At 58.0% G+C, this 24,808-nt stretch overlaps 1 protein-coding gene across 9 annotated transcripts in view; it reads right to left on the reverse strand.

The window, feature by feature from the left end:
• The window catches only part of KNDC1 (kinase non-catalytic C-lobe domain containing 1), a 67,149-nt gene that overhangs the window by 6,930 nt on the left and 35,411 nt on the right, over positions 1-24,808 (reverse strand). Inside the window, exons 12-27 of one of the 9 annotated variants that reach the window (XR_011543328.1) lie at positions 24,644-24,737; positions 23,866-24,025; positions 23,103-23,791; positions 22,610-22,754; positions 21,625-21,725; positions 20,437-20,843; positions 15,307-15,336; positions 10,952-11,045; positions 10,761-10,858; positions 10,304-10,524; positions 8,477-8,590; positions 7,441-7,588; positions 7,184-7,328; positions 6,268-6,471; positions 5,585-5,667; positions 5,169-5,319 (exon numbers count right to left, since the gene is read on the reverse strand). Coding sequence is in view for 6 of the 9 variants with exons in the window: in XM_070631375.1 (XP_070487476.1) it covers positions 5,169-5,319; positions 5,585-5,667; positions 6,268-6,471; positions 7,149-7,328; positions 7,441-7,588; positions 8,477-8,590; positions 10,304-10,524; positions 10,761-10,858; positions 10,952-11,048; positions 15,307-15,336; positions 20,437-20,843; positions 21,625-21,725; positions 22,610-22,754; positions 23,103-23,791; positions 23,866-24,025; positions 24,644-24,737 (2,922 nt within the window). In the remaining 3 variants the exon portion in view is untranslated. Of the gene's footprint in view, positions 1-5,168; positions 5,320-5,584; positions 5,668-6,267; positions 6,472-7,148; positions 7,329-7,440; positions 7,589-8,476; positions 8,591-10,303; positions 10,525-10,760; positions 10,859-10,951; positions 11,049-15,306; positions 15,337-18,318; positions 18,680-20,436; positions 20,844-21,624; positions 21,726-22,609; positions 22,755-23,102; positions 23,792-23,865; positions 24,026-24,643; positions 24,738-24,808 lie in introns of those variants that run through there. The other 8 variants (XR_011543322.1, XR_011543324.1, XM_070631375.1 and 5 more) reach the window with 8 other exon arrangements.

Consider the following 24,808-nt stretch of genomic DNA (forward strand, 5'->3'; position numbering starts at 1 on the left):
CACAGTTTACAAATGTAAAAGTCAGTCTTCTGGACTGTTCTGACATCACAGTAAGTAACACACGATACGTGAAAGGACATACATTTCAGAATGCAATAAGCACACGTGTTAAATGTCCACAGGCAGTTTATTAGAAGCGTGTCTCCTGGGAGATGCACTGGGCGCTTTTTCTTGTTGGTTCCGCATCACGGTGAGTGGTCTTGTTTGAACACTTCCGTTTCTATCTTTTTCTTACAGGGATGTAGCATCCTGTTCACGGCAGTGGAAGGAGTTTTGTCACAACGATGCCATGAGTTCCTTCCATCCTTCCAGGTCGGGTGCTGACACCCTGGCTGTGTCTGCAGACCTGCTGCGTCATGCTGACCGCAGGGGCCCGGGAGCATGCCGTGCTCCTGGTGCTGAGCCTCGGGAAAGGCATCTGCAGACTCAGGACGGGACGCCTACCGTCTCTCAGGCTGGAAGCGGGCCTGTCCTCCCTGTCCTTGGGGGCTCAGATTTAGGAATGTTCCTGGGAAGCAGAGGTCTGTGAAGTGACTGTCGACTGTCCTTGTTCATATCCCCTTGGAAGGTCCTTGCGAAGCCCGACCACGCAGGCCCTTATTCAAAGACGCTGATTTAGGGGAGCTACATTTTTGTTTGTTTGAGGAGGCTCAGCCCTGAGCTAATATCTGCCAATTCTCCTCTTTTTGCTGAGTAAGACTGGCCCTGAGCTCACACCGATGCCCATCTTCCTCTGTTTTATATGTGGGACGCCTGCCACAGCATAGCTTGATGAGCGGTGCCATGTCTGCCCCCAGGATCTGAACCAGTGAACCCCAGGCCGCCGAAGCGGAACGTGCAAACTTAACCACTGTGCCACCGGGCCGGCCCCAGGGAGGAGCTACATTTTGATGTCACTCACGATCTCTGTAACATTGTGGATTAGAACAAACTGGAGAAGCCCAGCTGCCCTGTTTCCACATCCTGGCAGAAGTGAGGACAGGGCACTCTGTCGGCTAATAAACTCCTAAAGCTCAAAAACTCTCCCCAGGGTGGAAAACAGTAGAAAACTCTGCATTTGTTAACAGGTCTTGGTGTTGCCCCATCGGGTTTGGGAAGACACAAAAGAATATTTGAAAAGGGAAAACAAATTGCAGAGGCTGTTCATGCTGGGAATGGACATATCCTGGCTTTGTCTTCTGATGGGGAGGTGGTGGCCTCGGTGGGCTCTGAGGCAGCTCCTGGGGCGGAACAATGGTGTTCCCCTAACCCCCAGCCCCCCTCGGTGCATGCAGCCCACTCCAGGGGCAGTGATGGTGGGGTTCTTTCTTGGGGAGCCCTATCATTTGGGCTGGAGTTTGCTGTAAGGGAGCTGCTGCCTGGGAGGCAGTGGGCATCCACCTGCAGGAAGGGGCTACATGACACAGGAGGAGTTCTGTGGTCCCCACAGTGGCCTCTGTGCTTGTCAGCATGGCCGCCTCATATGGGCAGGACCCCGGTGACCCCCACCCGGCTGCTGGCCTCAGGTAGTAAGGAAATCAGAGGCCTTGGCAATAGGGTATTCCCTGGGCAGATGTGCAGACTCCCTAGGGACTTGAGGGGCCTCTGTCCTCTCTCAACCCCTCCTGGGTAGGTGGGAACCTGGAAAGAAGTGGTGGCCCTGAGGCAGGTGACTGTCCCTCTTGGCCTGCCCAGTGCCCTGGCTGAAGCAGATGGCTCAGCTCAGGCTGAGATAGCCATAGTCCAGCCCAAGACTCACAAGAGCCTGGGCCTGGGCCTGGGAACAGAGGGAGCTTGACCTTGACTGGCCCACTGACCTGTGTTTCATTTATTCCACAAACTGGCTGAGGACACACAATGTGCTGCCTGAAGGGGATGTGACAGTGACCAAATTGATCCCTCCCCTCGAACAGTTTAGGTTAGTGGGACAGCTGGGAGTCACAACTCCCAGCCCTGGGACACAGCTAAGGCAGGAGTGTGGAGGGAGCCCCTAAGGGGAGTGTACTCTGATTGGACCCTGAGAGTGTGTATGAGAGTCTGTTAGGAACTGTGTATGTGACCCAGGAGGATGGTGTGAGTGTGTGTGTGAGGGACTGTGTGTGTGTGCCTGTGTATGAAAGAGAGGGACACTGTGTGTGTGTGTGTGTGTGACTACGTGTGTGTGGAATGGTGTGTAAAAGGCACTCTGTGAGGGACTGTTGTGAGAAAATGTGTGTGAGAACTATGTGTAGAGAAGGACTGTGTGTGAAGGATGTGTGTGTGAGAGGGACTGTGTAAAGGGACTGGGTGAGAGTGACTGTTAGAGGGATGGTGTGTATATGAGGGAATGGGTGTGAAAGGGACTGAGTGAGAGACGTGTATGAAAAGGATTTTGTGTGTGGGAGTGATATGTGTGGGAGACTGAAGGTCTGTGTGTGAGGGATTGTGGGAACTGTGAGACAGGCATTGTGTGTATGAGGGACTGTGTGTATGAGAAGGACTATGTTTTGAGTCTGTGTGTGAGAGGGACTGTGGATGTGAGGAATGTATGTTTGAGAGACTGAGTGTGAGGATCTGTGTATGTGAGGGATCGTGTATGAGAGGGGCTGAGTGTGAGAAGGATCGTGTGTGTGAGGGACTGTGAAGAACTGCATGTGAGAGAGACTGCGTAGGAGGAACTATGAGAGGGACTGTGTTTTGGAGGGAATGAGTGAGGAGTGTGTGTGAGATGGACTACGTGTGTGAAAGGGACTGTGTAATGGATTATGTGTGAGAAAAACTGGGAGGAACTATGTATGTTTGAGACTGTGTGTGAGAGAGATTGTGAGGGGGACAGTGTGTATAAAAAGGACGGTGTGTGAGAGGGACTGTGGTAGTGAGGGACTGTGTGTGAGAGGAACTATGTGTGTGAGATGGACCATGTGTATGAGGGGCTGTGTCGTGAGAAGGACGTGTATGAAAGAAAGACTGTGTGTGAGGGACCGATAGGAGGGAATGTGTGTGAGAGAAACTGTGAAAGAGAAAGGGACTGTGGTTGTGAGGGGGACCATGTGTATGATATAAACTATTTGAGGGATTGTGAGGACTGTTTGTGTCACAAACTTTATGTGAGAGGGACTGTGTGCCTGGGAAAGTAGGTCAGGGAGTGTGTGTGAGAAGGTATGTGTGTGAGGGGGGCTGTGTGTGCTTGAGGGACTGTGTTAAAGGGACTGTGTTTGTGAGAAGGACAAACTGTGTGAGAGAAAAACTGAGAAATTCTCTTTGTGTGAGGGACTGCATGTGAGAGAGGCATGTGTGTGTGAGAGACTATGTGTGAGAAGAACTGTGAGTGAAACACGGACTATATGTGAGAGGGAGTGTATGTGAGAGAGACTGTGTGTGAGCAGGGCTGTGTATTGAGGGACTGTATGACCAGCCTGTGTGTGAGAGAAACTATGTGTGAGAAGGATATGTATGTGAGGGACTGTGTGTGAGAGGAACTGTTTGTGAAGGACTATGTGTGCAAGGGATATATCTGAGGGACTATTTGTGAGAGGGACTTTATGTGTGAGAGGGAATATGCGTGTGAAAGACTATGGGTGCAGCTGAGAAGGACTGTGTGAGAACTGTGTGTGAAAGGAACTGAGTGAGAAGGACTGTGTGACAAGGACGGTTATGTGAGAGGGATGTGTGTGTGGGAGGAACTATATGCGAGAGAGACTTTGTGAGGGACTACGTACGTGAGAGTGTCTGAGGGACTACTGTGAAAGGGACTTTATGTGTGAGAATGTCTGCATGTGAGAGGGCGTGTGTGTGTGTGAAAGACTGGATGAGACTGACTGTTGGAGAGGGATTGTGTGAGTAGAGGGACTGCTTGAGAAGGACTGTGGTGAGAGGGACCGTGTGTGAAAGGGACTGTGTGTGTGAGGAACTGTGTGTGTCAGGGAGTGTGGAAGAGAAGGCCAGGTTGTGAGAGGGACCGTGTCTGTGAAAGGAAATGTGTGTGATAGGGAGTGTGTGTGAGAGGCACTGTGGATGAGAGCGACTGTGCGTGAGAAAGACTGTGTGAGAGGAATGTGTCAGGGAAGGTATGTGAGATGTGTGCATGTGAGCGGGAGTGTATGTGTGTGAGAGAAACTGTGAACAACAGAGGCTGTATTTGAGAGGGACTGTGCGTGTGATGTATGTGTGTGAGGGACTGAGAGGGACTGTATGTGTGTGAGGGTCTGTGTGTGAGAGCTCTGATAGGGACTGTGTTTGTGAGGCCCTCTGTGGGAGAAACTGAGAGGGACTATGTTTCAAGAGGGATATGGATGTGTAAGGAAATATGTGTGTGAGCGACTGTGTGTCTGAAGGACTATGTGTGAGGTAATGTGTGTGAGAGAGGAACTGTATGTGGGAAAGATGATATTTGACGGAGTGTTGAGAGGGACTGTGTGTGTGGGAAGGACAGTGTGAGAAGGACTATGTGTGCGAGGGACTGTGTGTGTGAGTGACTTTCTGAAGAAATGTGTGTGAGAAGGTTTGTCTGTAGGAGACAACGTGTGTGTGTGAGGGACTATATGTATGAAGGGCTGTGTTAGAGGGACTGTGCGTGAGAAGGACAGCATTTGTGAGGGACTGTATGTGAGGACTGTTGAGAGGGACTGTTGTGAGAGAAAGACTGAGAGGGACAGTTTGTGACAGGGACTGTGTCTGTGACAAGGACTGTGTGTGAGAGGCACTTAGTGTGTGAGGGGCTGTGTGTGTGTTTGAGCAGGGACTGTGTGTGTGACAGACTGTGTTTATGAGGGTCTGTGTGTTAGAGGGACGATGTGTGTGAGAGCAACGGTGTGTGATGGACTGTGTGTGAGGGATTCGTGAGAGGGAGTGTGAGAGACTGTGTACATATGACAGCATGCACATGTGTGAGACTGTGTGTGCGTGCACACATGTAAAGGCTCCCCAGATGATAGGGGGTTGTTGTGGTGGACCAGAGCCAGTGTGCATCCCCAGTAGAGTGAAGAGCCATGTCAGGCTGGGGTGTGACAGGTGGTGAATGTTGCGGAGCTGGTCAGTGTCTGATGTCACCGTGGCTAAAGCTGTGGCACTGCTTTTACCGTTCGCCTTGCTGGGTCCTTGGATTCCATGCACGTGGAGAACCTAACGACTGGGATGCCACAGGAGGTGCTGCCTGCCCGTGCAGTTGGACCCAAACCCTGCTCTGACATCAGAGCTGCGGAGGCGCCAACCTTGGAGGTGTGGCTGGTCACAATTTCAGCAGCCACCCAGGTGCTGACGTCATCTGCACTTCTTAAAAGCTGTAACAGGTACTTGTCCTGGACGTAGTTGGGAAGAAATAAGCTGCCGCTTTTGGCCGACAGAGACTCCGAGGAGCTGGCTCTGGAAGAGACACAGGTGCGCATCACAGCGAGGACGGGCGCAGGCGGCCCTCCCGGCCCTGGGGCTGCAGGGGGCTCTCTGGGTGCAGGCGGCCCGGCAGGTCAGGCTCTGCAGAGTGGGGAGGGTCTGGCTCCGGGGCTGTTCCTGACACCAGCATCTCCCTTCAGGGGAGAGTGTCCACGAGACACCTAAGTGAAGACCCCAAGCCCTCCCGCCAACCCCCATTCCAGAACTCCGGGGCAGACACCCCGGGGGGGTCACTCACTTGGGGATGGCCACATTTTTGTCCATGACGCCCAGGGCTCGTGAGTTTAAGAAGTGGACGGGATGGCACTTTTGGAACAATTCCTGCAGGAGACAAGGACACAGACGTTCAGGGCACTTTCCCCGGAGGCCTCCTGGTCAAGGCAGTGTCCCTGGGGGCTGGGGGTGATGGGGGGCACCTCTGAAGTCACAGGTTCAGCGCCTGCCCAGGAGACTCCTGATGTCTGGACAGTCGTGATCACTGGGTCACTGTCACCTGCCAAGTGACATGGGGACCCAGGATGGCAGTGGGCCTGGGAAGGGGATGCCTGGGGGCTGGGCTCAGGACGGAACCAGAGGGGCATGCCTGAGCCCTGTTGGGCGCCCAGCTCCAAGAGGGAGGAGGCCCACGCCCCCTGGAGGCCCGCAGAGTGCCCTCCAGTGCTGGCGAGGTGGGAGTGTCAGGACCCTGTGGACTGGGCCCTGTGTGCCCTGTGTGGGACGGGAGCCCAAGCTCCTCCTGGGGCCTCCCCTGGGCCTGAGCATCCAGCAACTGGCCCCATTCACTGCCCTTCTGTGTGTCCCTCCAGCAAACATCTGTTCAGGGCCTGTGAGCGCCAGAGCGTCCCTCCCCGAGACGCCCCCTTGCCCTCCAGCCAGGGGCCTGCTGCCGCCAGACTGGCTGGGCCGTGCGGACCCCTTCACCTGCTGCAGCAGTGTCAGCTGGCTGAAAAGCTGGTGGGTGCTGTACTCGGTCAGGAAGTAGGGCCCCTTCTCGCTGGCCTTGGCGTAGGGGCCGTAGAAGTCCTCGAAGAAGCAGGGCTTGGGCAGGGCGGACGCAATAGTGTACTGGCGCTCCTTGTGTGGCAGCACCAGCCCGTTGCTCCGGGACAGCCTCCAGGGGAAGCTCTGCAGGGCAAGGCCAGGCAGGGCAGGGGGTGGAACAGGGGCGGGGGGAGGACCCAGGCCGGCTCCAGGCCCAGGACCCTTCAGAGTGACTCAGCTAGAGCCACAGAGCAAAGCCCTCCCGCCCGCAGCCATGCTGGCTGGAGGACACCTGCTGGTCACTTGAGTGAGTTCCCCCTGGACAGAGCTGCTGAAACTTGGGGCTGTTCCCATAGATTATGGAAAGGTCCCCTCAGATCCCACCCCTGTTCCAGGCCAATTCCTGGCAGTGGTTTCTTCCACTGGATCTCTGGCCTGAGGGTCAGGAAGGTGAGGGCATCTGAGTGCCTGGCCAGGCTCCTCTGCTGTCCTTGCCGAGGGTGAGGAGGAGACAGGAAGTGGCAGCCCCAGAGGGCTGGTGCCCAGGACTGTAACATGGAGTGTGTGTGTATGTGTATGCATGCGTGCTTACACGTGTGTGTGTACAAGGGCATGTCTGTGTGCAAGTGTGCACTCGCACATGCATGAGTGTGCACACATTCATGCATGTGCATGACGTGTGAGCAGGTGTGTGCTTGTGTGCATGTGCCTGAGTGTTCGTGTACATGTGTGTGTGCACGCACTCATCATGTCCTGCAGGCTAGGCTCAGGGACAGGCACCTGCTTGCCCTGGGAGGCCCTCCCTTGGGAAAGGCCCCCACCTTCCGGGAGATTCCGTCTTCTGAGAGCCTCTTACAGAGGGCATTGAGGGGTCTGGTGTCCTCCTCGGTCTCCTTGGGGTCCTCCAGGTCTGTGCTGCGCGGGGCGCCCTCGGCCCTCCGGTCCATGCCCACTTCCAGGAGGCCCAATAGGTGCTCCGCGGAGCCGTCCAGGGGCAGGACCTGGGCAGAAGCACAGGGTGGTCACTGCTGCCTCCTTGGTGGGGATGGTGGCTCCTCCTCCCACAGTGTGCCCTCAGCGGGATGGGGGCTGCAGGCCCTGCCTAGCGGTCACCTTGGAGGAGATGAAGTCCTCGAGTCTCCCCAGCAGCCCAGCGTTCCTCGTGAAGTCCACAGCGTAGCAGTCTTCCACCCAGGCCTGCAGGAGGCAGAAGCTCCGCTTGTAGATCTTGGTGAAGGTCGAGGTGGGGTCCTGGTGGGCCCTGGAGGCAGATGGGAAGAGGCCGCAGCTGTGCAGCATCCCCCGCCAGCATCGAGAGGCCTGTCTGCTGCCGTGAGGGCCCAGCACAGGCAGGTGCCTCGCCTGGGGTCATGCCAACAAGCAAAGGAGCGTGCATGGGGTTTGGATGCGGCTCTGTCTTTGAGGGGTTATTTCAGCCCTACCCTGCGGACAGAAGAGAGAGGCAGCCTCTGGGAGCAGGGGCCCGCCACTCTCCTCCACCCCCACCCATGCTCTGCCCTGGAGCACCTGCCGCCCCCAGGGCACCAGGGGGGGCAGAAAGCAGCAGTGAGAGCAGTGCTTGGAGAGGCAGGGTGGGAGCCTGGCTGCACATGTGGAGGGAGCAGGGGAGTGGGTCTCCTGTGATTCCCTCCTCCCCAAGGAGGGACCTGATGCTGACGGCCTGAGGCTGCCCCTGGGTCCCAGCCTGGGCGTGGATGGGCAGTCCTGGTGAGAGAAGTGTGGCCGGGGGTGGGGGGGGGGGGCGGGGGGGGTGACAGGCCAGCTGGGAGAACAGGCCAGAGTGTGTCCAGCCACCACCCACCACCCCTTCGCTCAGGCAGCACCCTCCTCCTGCCTCACGCCTTGGTGCTCATCGCTTATCGTCTGACTCCCACCTGTGCCTGTCCCCACCATCTGCCCCCTCCATGGGCATCAGGGGCCTCTCCCAGCCATTGGCTCTCCTGCCACCGCTGGCTCCTTTCTCTGAGGCCTTGTCCTCGCCTCGACCTTCGGCCGAGCTCCACCTCTGTCCTTGTCAACGTCACAGGGACTCCTCATCCTTCACAGCCTAAGGAGGTGCCCCGGGGTCTGCCCCGTGGCTGTGTCGCCCCCTGCAGGGCGGGGACGGGGAGCCGAGGTGGCAGCATACCTGGACAGGGTGCTGTTGATGCGGTCGAGGAGGAAGTGCAGGAAGTCGTGGGGCGTGCAGAAGTAGCGGAAGGTGTACAGGAACTGCTGCACGTAGCCCTCCAGGAAGGCGTCGCTGGGGGGAGGTGGGCGGTGAGGCCGCGGCCTGGCCTTGCGGCTCCCCCACCTGCCCGCGGCCAGTCCCGGTCCCAGGAGGCCTCTCCTCCCCCTGGACCCCACCAGTGCTTCAGGTAAGAGGGGAGACCTGGCTGCCCTCAGCTTTCATTAGCAGCTCCGGGATAAAATGGGAGAGCGAGAGTGTGTGTGAATTCTAAGGGTGTGAGCGTGAACGAGTGTGAGTGTGAATGTGTGTGAGCACGTGTATATGTGGGTGTCCTTGCTGGGACAGAGGTGGGCAGGAGAACCACTGGGAGAAATGGAAGGAGTGTGTGGGGAGCTGATAACATTAGAATTTCCCAACTATCTCAAGTGTGAGGACTTTTCCTTAACATCAGTTTTTAGGGCCCCTCGCTGTGAGCATCTCTTTCCAGAGCCTTTTCTTTCAGGAAACTGCTGTGCTCAGGCAGTGACTCCACCCCCGAGCTGGAAATCGCTGCATCAGGAAAGAGAAGCGACAATTCCTGCCCCAAACTTCTCGATTTCATTAAAGTTGGGGGGTCCTCCTCTTCGCCGTGTCCCCCACCCTAAGGGGTGCCCCCCCATGACTGAGTCCGGGGAGTGAGAAAGAGAGGTGGGGGGCCCTGGCCAGAACCCCCTCCCTAGCTCCTGAGAGGAGGACATTGCGTCCTAAGAATGAAGGAGCCCAGTCACCTGGTCACCCTGGGGCCGGGGACACTATGACCAGACTCAGGCCAGGGACTAGGCAGCTACCGGCCCAGCCTGCCCTGCAAAGGGACGCCCACAGGATCCACAGGGATGAGCCCCGCCCCTCGCCGGAGATGGTGTGCACACACGTTGTGCACAACGCTCCACATGATACGCCCCAACACACACACGCACACACCACACCCCTCCAACACACATGCACACACACCATTCACACTGTACACACAGCACATGTGCACACGTCTCCTGTAACAGCCTAGTGGGCCAGTGGTGGATGTGCGATGCACACGTCTTACAGAGGATGAAGCTGAGGCTTGAGTCTGAGAGTCGGCATGGAGCCCATGGATGGCAGGAGGCCCCGCTTGGGACAACGGGGTGCGTGGGAGGAGGCAGCTGTCCTGGGAGGATGGCCCTGCTGTCCCCTGGCCCTCGAGAACCCTTGTCCCCTGGCAGCCTCCCTCTGCGTCCCCTGCTGACACCTGGCTATCAGTTCTGGGGTCACCACAGCCTCCAGCTCAAAGAAGACCCCAGGGTCTCCAAAGTAGTGTCACGAGTCCCCAGAAGCCAAGATTGGGATGAAGTCTCCACCACTGCCTGGGAAGCCGGTCTGTACCTGACCCTGACCGGCTGGGCCCCACGTCCAGGAGCAGGCCAGGCCGCTGGATCAAGGGAGCCGGGGAGGTGGTCCTGCGCCTGAGAACCGGGACGGGGGTGCCACGTCGAGGGACAGGGCAGGTACACTCAAGACCAAGACGCTCAGGTCCATAGGTGAGTGCCTGGCGGGGCCTGGGGCACTTAGGCCAGGGGCTCTGTGAGGGAGGCACGTGGCCGCTAACACCGGGCTACCTAAAGTTCAGATGAAAATTTTTTCTAAATTAAAAAAAAGTGCAGCCTGTCTCAGCTGGGGGAGGGCAGAGACTTTCCCCCTTTACCTCCTTGGGGCCCATTTCTTTCTTTCCTTTTCCCCTTTGCTCTCAAAAGGCCTGAGGGGCACAGGGCGCACCTGGAGTAGAGGTATGCCATGAGTCCCAGCGGTGTGCCGGCCTGAAGGACGCGGGCCTTCCTCTGCCTGCTGCCATGCGGGTGCTTGCTGACGTTGTAGAAGATGAGGGACGAGGACTCATCCAGGGGGCTGAAGTCCAGCGTGTCGCAGTGGGCCGCCGCGATGTTCACGATCACGGGCAGGGCGCAGGGCTCCAGGCCCCACCGCTCTGCGTACATGACCTGGCAAGAGAGCGAGTCACCGCTGTCTGGTTGACCTGCTGCCACCAGGCGCGTGTGGGACACGGGGGCCCAGTCACCTGGCCACTGACCCAAAGGGGTGGCACTGCTTGTGGCCCCTCACAAATCAGAGTATGTTTGTACACCTCCTAACATGTCCTGATTTCCAAGGTTCTAACAGTGGGAGCCCACGGGGCAGTCACGGCCTCAGGAGGGAGGGGGCGGGAGCACGGACGTGCCTGCAGGTACTTCTTGACCAGCCCCAGGAACTGCATCTTGGACTTCATTTCCTCCAGCTGCCCCTTCAGTTTGGACAACATGGTCTTCACCTCGGAGCCTGGGGGCAGGGCAGAGTTAGCACAGGGCAGCCCCTGACCCGTGGGGGCAAGTCCGCCTGACCCCGGGCCCTGGCGTCTGGGCCCGAAGCTACCTTTACTGCGCTTCTCCTTCTGTAGGAGCTTCTGGTAGAACTTTAGAGTCTTCCGGTAGTTTCTCTTCTCTATCACGAGCTGCTGCTCCAGCTCCTGCTGAGGGGAGAGCACGTGAGCCCAGGGCTGCCCTCCGTCTGCAGGGCCACTCGGAGCACACCTGCCTCCTGTCCCAGAGCGCACACAACATGAAAAGGCGGAACACACGGGACCATGCGAGCACGCACGTGGCTCACAAGGAGCGCTTCAGAGGAAAACCTTCGGCAGCAACAGAAAGAACATCTGTGCGTGAGAGCTGGGATCAGAAACCCAGTTTTGTTTCTAAGAAGGAAACAAGGAACCGAGGCACAAAGATAAATAAATATCTCAGTAAATTGGTATTTGGAAGTAGATTCGAAGACCCATGTGAAAAAACGAGGCCAGGGAGCCGGCCCCGTGGTGTAGCGGTTAAGTTCGCGGGCTCTGCTTTGGCAGCCCGGGGTTCACATTTTAGATCCTGGGCATGGACCTAGCACTGCTTGTTAAGCCATGAAGTGGTGGCATCCCACATAAAATAGAGGAAGATTGGCATAGATGTTAGCTCAGTGACATTATTCCTCAAAAAAACCCCCCAAACCAAAAGAACATCAGACAACTGGTGGCATGTCACCATTATGAAACGCCCCCCTAAGATGCCAGGCCCCCAGCAGTCCCCCAGGACTAGAAGTCGGGGAGGAGTGAGGAGTGGGGCTTAGACCTGTCCCCACCCCCTGGCTCTGTCCCTGCCTCGTCCCATCCCCACAGAGCCTGCCCTTCTAGAGAGTTCTCCAGGCACCCCAGGGCGGGGTCCACTTGGCAAGCAGCAGCTGTCCGTCCTGTCCTCCCCTCTCTGCGATGAGCACAAGTGGTCCAGTGAGGTCCCTCCATGGCCCCCAGCATCACCATGCAGCCAGTACCCTGAGACCCCTGTGCTCTGCAGCCACGCACAGCATACACACCACTGCATCCTGGGCCCCTGTGGACGGCTCTGCTGTTATCACCAAGCTTGAACACACCCCAGACAGCCCTGCCCCTGGAGCACACCATGCGGACCTACAGGTGCAGCCGCCTGGCTGCTCTGTGCTCAGTGAGATTCTGGACCTGTGGACCCTTCCCACAGATGGCGAGAAGCTGAGTCTGGGCCCTGCAGCCCATGCAGGGCTTCTGTCCAGAATACTGAACACAATGGGGGCTTCACTGAGTCATGTCTACACGAGGAAAGGGGGACCCGAGACCCTGAGGCTGCAGGGGAGCTGAGGCTCCCTGGGTTCTGCTTCGTGTGCCCAGTATCCGCTCTTTCTGGGACTTCATTTGTGTTTCCAGGAAGAGGATGCCGCAGGCTCCCAGGAGAGACCACAAGCCTGCCTCGTGGGTGCAGGAACCGCCCCCATCTCCCCCTTGGTCCCATGGAGGCAGCTCTGGTTCTCCCCTCACACAGAGCAGGGAGGAAAGCTCCGAGGTCAGCACCTGCCAGGGCAACGAGTGTTAGAAACTACTAGAACCCAGACACGCCCTCCCTTCAGCGTGGAGAGGATGCACACAGCCTAGCCTACCTGTGCCCTGCCCCCCAGCCCAGGGCTGAGCAGGGAGTGATTCCGGGGCAGCAAGGGGTCTGGGAAGCCTGGGACCCCTGTAAGCTGGGCCTTGAGTTCCAGTGGGTCTTCAGCTGTGACTGAGGTTGGCTTTTCCTGCAGCAGGAGGACAGGGTGTGGAGCAGGCCACAGCAAGGGGCTGGGCTGGGGGCCAGGGGCCAGAGGAGGGGGCAGGCGCGGGTCCAGGGACAGCTCAGGCTCCTGGGAAAGGACTTCCTGTTTAGGGGGTTTGAGGTGGCGAAGTGGCCACACAGACAGGAGTGTTCGTGTGAAAGCCAGTGCGCCCTGGCCTGCCTCTAGGGAGGTTAACCAGCTCAGATCAAACACGCGTTCCCCTAAGGTCATCACCCTCTGACAAGGACTTTGCCTTGTTGATAGCATTTATTTCTGGACAATTTTGCAAAATTAAAAATGCGGGTGGTATTTTTATTTAAACATTTGAATCCCCTCTAACTTGTGATCTGTTTTTTTTTTTTTGAGGAAGATCAGCCCTGAGCTAACATCCGTGCCCATCCTTCTCTATTTTATATGTGGGACACCTGCCTCACCATGGCCTGCTAAGGGGTGCTAGGTCTGCGCCAGGGATCCGAGCTGGTGAACCCCGGGCCACCAAAGCGGAGTGTGTGAACCCAACTGCTATGCCACCAGGCCGGCCCCTCTAACGGGTGATTTTCCTGAAAACGTGTTTCAGGTGGCCGTCTTCTTCCATGCACTGGTATTCTAGCAACACAGTAGTAGACAGCCACACAGATGGTCTACAGCCCACAGAGGGCCAGCACCTCCAGGCCAGGGCAGCGGTGGGGGAGGTGGTGCAGAATGAGCACAAAACCACGTCCCTCTGTTAAATCTCGGTTGTTAAACCAGGTCCCTCAAGACCTCCGGCTCCTCCTCCAGCTCAGCCATGTGCAAAGTGCAGGGGGAGGATGTCACAGATCGGGAGCACGGGCAGGCTGTCTCCAAGGAGACAAACAGAGAAAGTCGACTCAGACCACATGGAGATTTCCACGCGAGGCGCTACGAGCTGCCCAAAGCTCTGAGACACCACTTTCCTGGGACAGTGTTTTGAGAAGAGCATGGGCTCTGGTACCCAGCCTGGGTCCAAATCCGGTTCCCCCACTTGACAGCTCCCAGACCCCAGCCACCAGCTCCCGGAGCAGGAAGAATGAGCCCCCGGGGGGCTGGGGGCAGCACTGGACATGGGAGTCACTAGCCATGTGTGGTGTCTCCAGTGTTAAAATGAAACAGAAAAGTCAGTTCCTCTGTCACATGGGCCACACTTCTAGTGCTCAGTAGCCACACATGGCTGGGGGAGCCCCATGGACTGCACAGATCCGGGACATTCCGTCATGGAAGATGGTTCTGGAAGATGGTGCAGGTCGAGACCCACAGTAAATGCAGAGGCCCCGCAGAGCTGTGTCCACAGCAGGACTCATCCTCTGCTGTCTGGACGTCTGTTTGAGTGAGACCTGAGGGTCTCCGCATCCTCACACCTCTCTGTGATCCTGGCTTTCCGAGAACGATGGCCGTGACCCTGGCTGACATTCCCCAAAGCCTGGAGAGGGACTGGACGGCCCGGAGCCCTGTGCCCCTAGGCTCTCCTCCTTCCTTCGAGGCCCGGGACAGCAGTGGGGAGAGCACCCTCGGAGGCCACCTCCATATGCCTGCTGACGTTGACAAACCCCCGGCGGAGAGTTTGTGGGCATCGAGGCCATTGGGAAGTGCCTGCCACTGAGTCGAATACAGCTCGAACCCTGGTTCTGGGTCAGTGTCTTGATGACTCCAGTATATGAAGTTGGGTCTGAAGCTCGTCAGCAACACGTCTCACGTTACTGGACTACATACCAATTCTTTGAAAAGGACTGTTTTGACTGATTTTAAAGATAAACCTATGTGAACTAAAATTCACACAACACACGAGACAATGGAGAAGAAAGCATGCGAGCTGGGCATCACGCCCACGGCCATCCCCACATAAGCCCAAGCAAACATGGACCACAGGCTTCCTGGGGCCCTAGGTCCAAACAAAACACTGAGGAGCGCTGGAGTTCAGGTGCGACTCCTGGCCTAACCGGGCCAAGGATCTTTCACAGAGTTAAAGCAGCATCAGTCAGAGAAATAAATGTGAATGATCTGGGGCACGATTTATGCATAGTGGCTACTGGATTTACATGGACCCGAGGGCTGAGCAATTTTGGGGAGCAGACAAAGAAAACAATAATCAGAAGGAAATTGGAAAAATCAGAAATTGTAGACAAAGAGAGAAAAAGAGGGATGAACTGAAATCAGTGCCATTCACCTAAATACTGAAAGCAAAGCCTGTTTTCACGGCAGGCGAAGCAAAAGGAAGCACGCGGACTGGGAGGTCAGAGGCCGGCCCATGCCGGCTTCCCAGCCTTGGTGGTGTCCACAGTGCTGGGCACGCGGAAACATAGCCACGGTCCACGGCCACGGCAGGCACACAGTCAGCACACGCTGGGTGGACAGCCGCTGCTCACAGACCATGAGGAACAGAGAAAACACATCTGCCCTCCAGCGGCTCCGCTGGCACAGTGCCTGGCCTGTCACACGTGTGCTCTTTTGGGTAGCAAATGTGGAAACGTGTTCACTGGTTGTTTAATGCCTTCCATTTTTATGAGGTTCCTGGTTCAAAACAGACACGGTGGGTTTTCGGAGAGAAACATGAAGCTGTGGCCCCAGGCGGGTACCCCCCGACCCCCTACCTCGGATGTAGAGCACAGGACACTCACCCGCCTGCACTCAGGCTCCAGGAGAGACATCTTCCCGGGTGAGCAGGGACAAAGGGAAAAACAAGGTCACTCCTGGTCGGCCGCCCCACAGTGCTTCCCCCAAACCACCAGATCGACCTCCACAGGAGCTGCCCGCAGCGTGACGGTGGGACCAGGTGTGGCCCCAGCGCCCTTGCTGGGGCTGACTCATCTGGGGCCTAGCCCACATTTCAGAGACCGGAAGCCCAGGGAACCTCGTCCCAACCACAGGATCACATCCCAATGAGGACAGCCCCCACGGTCTTCTAGTCTGAGCTGGTCTCCCAGGCCACATCTAGGTGCAACGCAGGGGTGACCTGGGGTTCACAGTGGGTATGTCTCCCTCCAAGGGACCAACACTCCGAGGACAGCACAGGATGGAGGAAAGGGTCCCATAAGCCCACACCTGGCACTGCGCAGGGAACCTGCAGACACCACACTGAGTTTCCTCGAGGACACGCCCCCTCCACCGCCCTGAGTATAACACCTGGCTGGAAATGTGGCTGCCTGACCACGAGGACGTGACTGCTGCCAGCGAGCATAACTGTGACATCAGGGGATGATCTCTGATGTCAGAGGATGTGACCTGTGACATCAGAGGGCATGGACTGTGACATCAGAGGACATAGCCTGTGACACCAGAGGACGTGACCTGTGATATCAGAGAGTGACCTGTGACATCAGAGGACACTCCTGGACTCCCAGCATCCCACCTTCCCCGCAATTGTTGGGATGAAGCCGTTAGGAAGTCCGTGGGGGCGCAGCGAGCTGCCTCTGAAAGGCCGTGTCCTCCATTCCTGGGGGACAGGGGCACCCCTGGTCCCCACAACTCGCTGGGCCGAGGTCAGCAGGGCTCCCATCTCATGGTCCAGCTGAGGTCAGCGTGACTGAATGGGGCTGCAGGTGGGATGGTGTGGACGCCCAGACTCGGAGTTGGGGAGGCAAAGGAAGCCCAACAGGATGCCGCCCCCCGACTCTCTTCTCCATCTACTTAGAGTCAACTGAAATGGCACATGCAAGCTCGAGTTCCACTCTGCAGTCCCCAAGACCAATGCTCAGCCCTCCCCTCTTTTTCCTGCTCAATTCTCTCTCTTTTTTTTTAACGATTGGCACCTGAGCTAATGTCTGTTGCCAATCTTGTTTTTCTTCTTCTCCCCAAAGCCCCCCGGTACATAGTTGTATACATAGTTGTGGGTCCTTCTAGTTGTGGCATGTGGGATGCCACCTCAGCATGGCCTGATGAGTGGTACCATGTCCGCACCCAGGATGCGAACTGGAGAAACCCTGGGCCGCTGAAGTGGAGCGCGTGACCTTAACCACTCGGCCACAGGGCCGGCCCCTCAATTCATTTTTATATTTTTATTTTTAAATATTTTTATTGTGACAAGATATACATAACATAAAGTTTACCATTATAACCATTTCCCATTGTGCAGGTCAGCGGCACCAAGTGCATTCACGTCGTCGTGCGGCCATCACCAGCATCCGTCTCCGGGACTGTTTCAACTTTTCAAACTGAAACTCTGTCCCCACTAAACACTAACTTCCCATCCCCCTCCATCAGCTCCTGGGGCCCAACATCTACTTTCTGGCGCTATGGACTTGACTCCTTGATGGACCTCATGTAAGTGGAGTCATAGTATTTGTCCTTCCGTGTCTGACTTATTTCACTTAGCACAATCTCTTCAAGGTCTATCCATGTTGTAGCCTGTGGCAGAATGTCCTTTTTAAAGGCTGAATAATATTCCACCATGTGTATAGTCTACATTTTCTTCATCCATTCATCTGTGGATACACACTGGGGTTGCTTCTGCCTCTTGGCTACTGTGAATGATGCAGCTTTGAATACAGGCATGCAAATGTCTGTTTGAGTCCCTGCTTTCCATTCTTTTGGGGTATATATCCTAAAGTGGAGTTGCTGGCTTACATGGTAGTTCTACATTTAATTTTTTGAGGAACTGTCATCCTGTTTTCCACAGTGGCTGCACATTTTTATTCCCACCAACAGTGCACAAACGTTCCAATTTCTCCACATCCTCACCAACACTTGTTATTTTCTGTTTTTTAAAAAATTTTTATAATAGCCATCCTAATGGGTGTGAGGCGGTACCTTATTGTCATTGTGATTTTTCCCTGATGACCAATGATGCCGAGAGTCTTCCTGCGCACTGTGGCCGTGTGTATGTCTTCTCTGGAGAGAGGTCTACTCATGTACTTCATCCTTCTTTAGTCAGGCTGTTTTTTGTTGTTGAGTTTTAGGCATTCTCTCTATATTATGGATATTAAACCTTTCTCAGATACACGACTTGCAAGTATTTTCTCCTGTTTGTGAGCTGCCTTTTGACTCGTTGATAGTGTCCTTTGATGCACAAAAGGTTTTAATTTTGATCAAGTTCACTTTCTCTATTTTCACTTTTGTTGTCTGCGCTTTCGGTGTCGCATCTAAGAAATCACAGCCAGACTGGATGGCATGAAGCTTTTCCCCCTATGCTTTCTTCTAAGAGTTGTACAGTGTTAGCTCGTATGTTTAGGTTTTTTACTTTGTAGTGAATTTTTGAAAATGGTGTAAGTTAGGAGTCCATCCTCGTTGCGTTGCGTGTGGACGTCCGGTTTTCCCAGCACGTTTGTTCTATGGTCTTGGTGCTCTTGTCAGAAATCATCTCCCCGTGTGTGCAAGAGTGGATTTCTGGGCTCTCGATTCTATTCCACGGTCTATGTGTCTGTCTTTATGCTGGTACCACATTGTTTTGATTACTGTGGCTTTGCAGTAAGTTCTGAAATCAGAAGTGTCAGTTCTCCAACTTTATCCTACTTTCTTAAGATTGTTTTGGCTATTCAGGCTTTCTTGACATTTCACGGGAATTTTAGGACAGGTCTCTCTATTTCTGCGAAATCATCACTCCCTTTTTAACCCCACCCACATCAGCATGGACGTGAGGGTCCTTGCTTCACACTTGGAGAGAGAATCCAGTCCTGTGCTGCTGCTTTCGTTGCTCAAACTGCTCCACCTCGGCCATCGGGAGCTCCTCAGTTGGTTCCTGTGACCTCTAACACCCCATCACGTGTTCTGGTCATCTCCACACTCTCTGGCACTAGATGTGCTCCTGGCTTGTCTGGGGCATTCCTGGCACCCATCCCAGGGCTAGTGGTTTCCCCCAGGAGCCCTGGTGCCTTTGGCTGGAGATGGTGCTGGAGCTGAGATCTCACATGAGAGTTGTCCTGGGTGCCCCTGCTCCTGGGCCCTGTCGGAGGACAGCACTGGGACATGTGTGAATGCATATTTAGGTAGACTGTGTTGTTCTCCGCTGCTCTGTGACCACCTCACAGAAACACTCGCCGTCCAAAGATGCTTTTCCTGCCAGGGAAGACCCCAGATGCCTCAGCATCCCCTACCAGGACAGCCAGTTTTTGGAGGGACCTGTTCCACACTCAGTTACAAGGTCTGAGCTGGTTTTGGGGCTGTCATGAGCCATGGCCCCATGCACTGCTGCCCCCTCTCGCCCCCCACCTGCTGTACAAGCCCCTTAAGCTCCTGAGCCTCAGTTCCCGTGACGGCAGGAGGACGATATGGCACACGGCTGGGCTGGCACTTTCTGCCCCTCGGCTCGCTTTCTACTCTCAGGAAAGGCCACCATAGGTGGAGAGCCAAGTGCTGCCAAAACGAGAACATTTGGCAGTTCTGAGAGAGCTTCCCTGTGCACAAAGGCACGATAAAGAAAGGGAAGTGAATGGAGGAGTGCAGGCTCCTCAAAGTGGAAGGAAGGAAGGAGACCGGGGAGCTGGCAGGCCCGTGCTGGGGGCTGGAAGCCGCCCTCACTCTGGTCAGAGCTCCAGACTCTGAGGCTGTGACATGCAGCCTCCACGAGGTCTGAGAGGTGGGAGGAGCTCTGTGCTCCCTGCTGGACATGCACATGTGGGCCAGGCGTCTGGTGACTCTGCTGTGCAAGCCCTCTTGGCACCAGGGCACATGGGAGGCCCGAGTCCTTGCAGCCTCCAGTGCACCAGGGTTGGGGAGCCTGAGGTTGCACACGCAGAGGCTGCAGCACGTTGCTCCAGAGGGAACCGCGTGATTCCACAGAGCACAGCCTCTGCCCCATGTGCGCAGGACGCAGGCTGGTGCAGATCTCATTCTAGCCTGGGACTGAGTAATGACGTGAGGTTTAGACAGTGGCAGGAGGCGAACAAGAGAAAAACACCCAGGAAAGGTTCAGATGGTGCTGAAATGGCTGGGGAGACACCGCTCTCCTGAGGCTTGTGGCTTGGAGGACAGAGAGAGTAAGAGAAGAGGGGCCAGGCAGAGGCACCAGGAGCAAGACTCCTAACCACTGATGGAGCCCCTGGGGGGCCCGGCCTGTGAGGCTGAGGCCCAAGTAGGAGCTCCTGGTCACTGGCTAGGGGGCTGCAGTCCAGGTGAGAGCTCCTGGTCACCGAGTGGGGGCTGCAGCCCAGACTGGGGCTCTTGGTCATGGCAGGGTGGGTTCCCAACGGCATGGGCAGCAACCTTGCATCCAGAGCCCTGCGGGGCTGACCTGCACAGGGGCTGGCCAGGCCTGGCCACTCTCAAGTCTATGGCCTCCTCTGGCCCTCAGACCAGGGATCAGCCTGGGCTGCCTCTGACCCCGGACAGCACGCAGACTGCACTGGCCCCCAGAGAAGCCCAGGCAAGGCCAGGCTGACCCCAGGGCCTGGCCTGGACAGATTGCGATGTGCCAGGAGCTTCTGGCATTTTTTTCTCATCTCAAAGTGATGCTGCCTGAGGGACAGGGGCCTGGAGGGCTGACTGGGAGGAGGGCGCCCTGGCCAGAGACAAGGCTGAGGCCGACTGTGGTTGCCAGGACGAGGTGACCTGGCATCTGGTGCCTGGCAACCAGGTGCCCAGCTAATAGAGAGAAAGGCCATTTCCTGCCCCAAACGCGGAGGACACAAGCCAGCGAGCACAATGCCCCCACAGAAGCACACACAGGGTACTGGGCTGCGTGGGCGTCCCTCGGGGACACAGCAGGGGCTCCGTGCACACTGTGCCCACATCGCCTGTGATGGCAGCTCCAGCCTGAACGTGGGCTTCGCCGCGCAGTGCCCCCCGCCAGCAGCGCACAGAGGCCCCTCACTCACCGGGCTCTGGGCGTCCGGGGCCCCGCCAGCCTTCTGCCGCGCCAGCTCCGCCACGTAGCTGCAGACGTCGGCGCCGAAGCACTCGGCCTCGTAGAAGGCGCTGCCCCAGCCTGGGCTGCCGCTCTGGAACTCGGCTGGTCCCGGGCTCACGGCTGGGCCAGCCCCCTCAGGCTTGGGCAGCTGGGCCACCGCCTCCGCGTCCGAGGCTCCGCCGGCCGGCTCCGGGCCGCCCCCCTGCTGCCGATCCTCGGCCTCGGGCGGCCGCTCCCTCTGAGCTCTCACAGACTTCTGAGGCCGAAATCCCACCTCAAAGTTCCCCCGGGAGAGCTCATCTGAGTCCACGTCGGACAGTGATGGGGGCGCGCAGGGGGCTCGGCCCACGCGCCCGGAGGCCGGCTTCTCCTTCCCTGGACAGAAGTTCATGGAGAGAGCCCATCACTCATTGTTTATGCAGCAGCCACTCGTCCTGAGCCGGGGACTCGAGGCTTCTCCACAGCCGCTCTAGAGGGGTTGCAAAGGGACCTCAGGGCTGAGGGGGCGCTCTTCCCAGGAGGGGGTCCCTCAGATCCCCTGCTGCCACACGGACGATCCGGAATCGAGGGTGGAGTTTGTGGGAACTTTGAATGGTTTGTAAATAGATGGATACAAAAGAGAGAGTCCTTGGTGGGGAGAGGATGGGAGCAGGTGGCAGCTGTGTGAGCATGCTCCTTTGCTTAAACCTCCCGCACAAGCATGTGCAGAGAGGGTGGGGGACAGGTGCCTGTCCTTGCCGCTGGCTCCCAGGGCCACGCAATCTGATCCCCTGACCCATGTCCTGCTCAGACCAGATTTCGGGAAATTACAGAGATTCCAGTTATCTGAGAGTCCTGGGCTAACAATCGAGGAACAGAAGCCTCAGGGTCTTTCAGGGGCACATATTTCCAGAAAACAAGCAAAGATCTGAACCGCCATCACCAAGCTGCTGTCCTGTGACTCCAGGAAGCAGAAGGCGCCCCCGTCCACCACACCCCCAGCCCAAGGCCACCCGGGCTCCTGCGGGCGTGGGGACATGTCCCCCTCACAGGACAGAAGCCCTGGGAGGACAGGCCCTGCCCTGGGGACCTGGGGGGACCTTTCCTGTAACTGTGCAGCCACGAGGGTGGCGGTGAAGCCGCGTGGACAGTTCTCCCTTGAGCCCAAGGGTCTTACCCGCTCTGTGCAGGGAGGGCCTTTTGCCGGACGGTGAGCAGCTGCTCGGAGCTCTGGTCCTGCCGCTGCCCTCAGGCTGTGACCCAGCCTCCTCCGAAGCACTGCCATCAGAACGAGGACACTGCAGGCGCCCCCTCGGCCCTCACTACACCATGGTTTCCCTCAGGCTTGAGCGGGGACCCCAGCTCTTACCTGCTGTAAACACCTTGGGGTGTGAAGAGGGACCTGCAGCGGTCTGCCCCCAAGCACCTCCCGGGACACACACCACAGAGCCCTCTCACTTCCCACCTTCTGGGGCAGCCTGACTGCGTGGAGCATCCTCGTCCCAGGACAACTGAGGGGCCCTTTGGCAGAGGGCTCTCTGGGCATCGATGTCTTGGGGTCCCCAGACAGCCTTCTCAGGGTTGCGAGGGTGTCGGGCCCTCTAGGCCTGGGTCTGGCCCGGTCGCCCCCCACACCAGGAGGCATCGGGGGCAGCAGGGCATGGCCAGTGAAGGGGTGGGAACCACAGGGGCTGGTGGAGAGGGAAGCTGCCATAGCCACCCCACCTTCTAATGCTGGGTGCGAGCTGTCACCCAGCACTGGCCTGGACAGCGGGGCGGCAGATGCTGTTCCCTGCGGGGACGTCCTCCCCCGACCCCAAGCTCCTGGTCACTTTGTCTCCTGGAGCTGGTCCCTGAGCAGGGAGACGTGCCTCCTGCCCGTGAGACTCCACGGCCCTGTCCTCCTGCCCAAAGTTGCCTGGTGCCTGAAGGGAAAGCTCTGGAGGCAGGCGGGCCCTGGGCCCAACGAGGGGGCCCCAGCGGATGGCCTGCCTGAGGAGGGCAATGAGCTAGAGGCTGGGGGGCAGCGGGAGAAGGCTGAGCCGTTGGCCAGGAACACAGCGGGGTCTGGGAGGGGCGGGAACGCAGGGGCGTCCCGGGGACCCGGCCACAGAGACCCCGGGGTCGGGGGAGCCTTGGCCCACAGTGCGGGGAGAACTCACTTCTCAAGGGGCGACGTCCTCCCGTTAACAACTTTGAAAAGATTCTGCAGCAACTTCTCCCCCCAGTAGAGGTCACAAAACTTCTCGGAAATGGCGCCGCAGAAAGTGGCGAAGGTGAGGTCTTTCAAGGCATAAATATATTCCCCTGGTTTTACAGAATGACAGGCCAGGTCACCAAGTGGGCCAGCACTTTTCTGGGTTCCCTCTCTCCAAACAGCCCAGGCTGGTCTCAGGAACTGAGGGGGGCAGGGCGGGGAGCCAGGTGTGGGGGGCTCGGCTTTGAGACCCTCTTCCATCTTGAGGCTTTGCTGCTGGTCGGCCCCTGGGGGCTCAGCTCTGCCCCCCCACCCCCGCTGTTTGTGCAGGGACAGGTGAGTGGGGCCCCTCCTGGTGGTGGCCCCAAGTCCCCTTCACACTGACCCTGCCTCAGTGCACTGCGCGCCCCCCATGGCCTCTCCCTGGTCTTGGGGCTTCTCTGGGGCTCCCCAGGTACCCATGATCAGAGCCTCCAGCCCGTTGTCCAGGTAGCCGTCGAAGGCGAACTCCTCCTGGATGAGACGCGTGGCCTCTTGCAGCGACAGGCAGCCCGTCCTCTTCCGGAGGGGTGAGGTGTCCACATTGGATGCACAGAGCTTTCGGCCAGCCGGCTGGGGCTGCTCGGGGTGACCCTGGTCATCCCGCCCCATGATAGGGGTGCCCCTGGGGCTGTCTGGACTTGCTGTGGCTGGGGAGGGGCCTTGTGGGGCTAGTGGGGGGTCCTCGGGCTTCTGGCCTGGGCCCTCAGTGGCCTTCTTCCTGGGCGGCTTGGCAGGGTGACACAGGCCATGCTGGGCAATGGGCTCTGGGGCGCCGGGCCCGAGGCCTCCGGAAGAGCCTCCAGGAAGGACCAGTTCATCCAGCCCTTTGTCTGGGGGTGGCATCTGTGCCTTTGCCAATGAGAGCCCCTCCGGTGGGCTGGCTGGGGAAAGCGGTAAGGAGCAGGGGCCCCCCTGCGCTGAGTCTTGGAGGGGCTCTGGGGCTGCTCCCTGTGGTCTGGGACCAGGTGCCTGCTGCTCAGGCGCCTTCAGGCTGGCAGCCACTCCATGGGCCTCAGGAGTCTGCTTCCCATCACCCTCCCTGTCCAGTTGGCCTCTCTTCTCCTCGGGCCTCTCGGCTGGCCCCGAGGACAGGGAGAGTGCGTCCCTGCAGGGAGAGAGGGGAGAGCACTCAAGAGGGGCTCCGGACCCCACCAGCTCTGGGGGGTGGGGAGTACTCACCTGGCCACGCCTGCGTCTGGTGCCAAGACGATGGGCTTAAAGTGTGTGGCTGCGGAGGTGAACGCCTCTGGCAGCATCATGCCCTCCTCACAGCAGGAGGGTTGACCAGGTACTGGCCCCTGCACGGCGATGAGTCTGGTGTCACCAATGCGCACAAAGCCTGGGGACAAACTCAGGGTGAGGGCGTGGGGACAGGGCTGGCTGCAGACGCCCTGGAGTGTCTCCCTCTAAAGGTCGCGGTGGCCCCTCCTAGCCCGGCGTCCCCTCCCACCCATCTCCAAGGGCTGGGGAGAGCGCAACCTCAGGGAGAGAGGCCTGAGTCCAGGCGGCTGGGAGCGGGGAGGGGGACGCTGGTGCTGGGGGAGGGCTGGAGTGTCAGACAAGGCCAGCAGCGCCAGCCATACGCGGGGGCTCCCACGGCCTGTGGAGGAGGGTCTTCTTCATGCTGCAGGACAGAGTGGGTGCCCCGAGCCGGGACCCTGTGGGCTCTGTGGAGGGAGACGGGGGAGGGATGGGGACTGGGGGGGTTGGCACAGTGTGGACGCTGGAGGGGCGTGGGGTGGAGGGCACCTGCTCTGGCACCGGCTGAGATGAGAGAGAGAACTTCAGCCGAGGCCTGAGGGACAGGAGTTCAAATGAAGCAGAGGCAGAGAGGGGAGGGCAGGTCGGGGGTCCCGGTGACATCCAGATGTCCACTCAGGGCTGGACTCCCAGAGGCAGCTCCGGTGGGACGGCACCAGGGGCAACCGTGCCGGGGGTGCAGGGCCTGGGGGCCCACCTGAGCTGGGCCCAGGAGCGGGAGCCGTGCTAGGGTTCAGCTCAACTACTGAGAAAGCATTCTGGAGGCCGATGGTCTCTTCCTCCTGGTAAACCTGGGACAGACGGACACAGACACGTCGTTGAGGTGACGACGGCGCCCTGAGGGGCATGGTTGACCCCACAG

The sequence above is a fragment of the Equus przewalskii genome, chromosome 1 (genome assembly GCF_037783145.1).
Source record: "Equus przewalskii isolate Varuska chromosome 1, EquPr2, whole genome shotgun sequence".
Taxonomy (NCBI): Eukaryota; Metazoa; Chordata; class Mammalia; order Perissodactyla; family Equidae; genus Equus; species Equus przewalskii.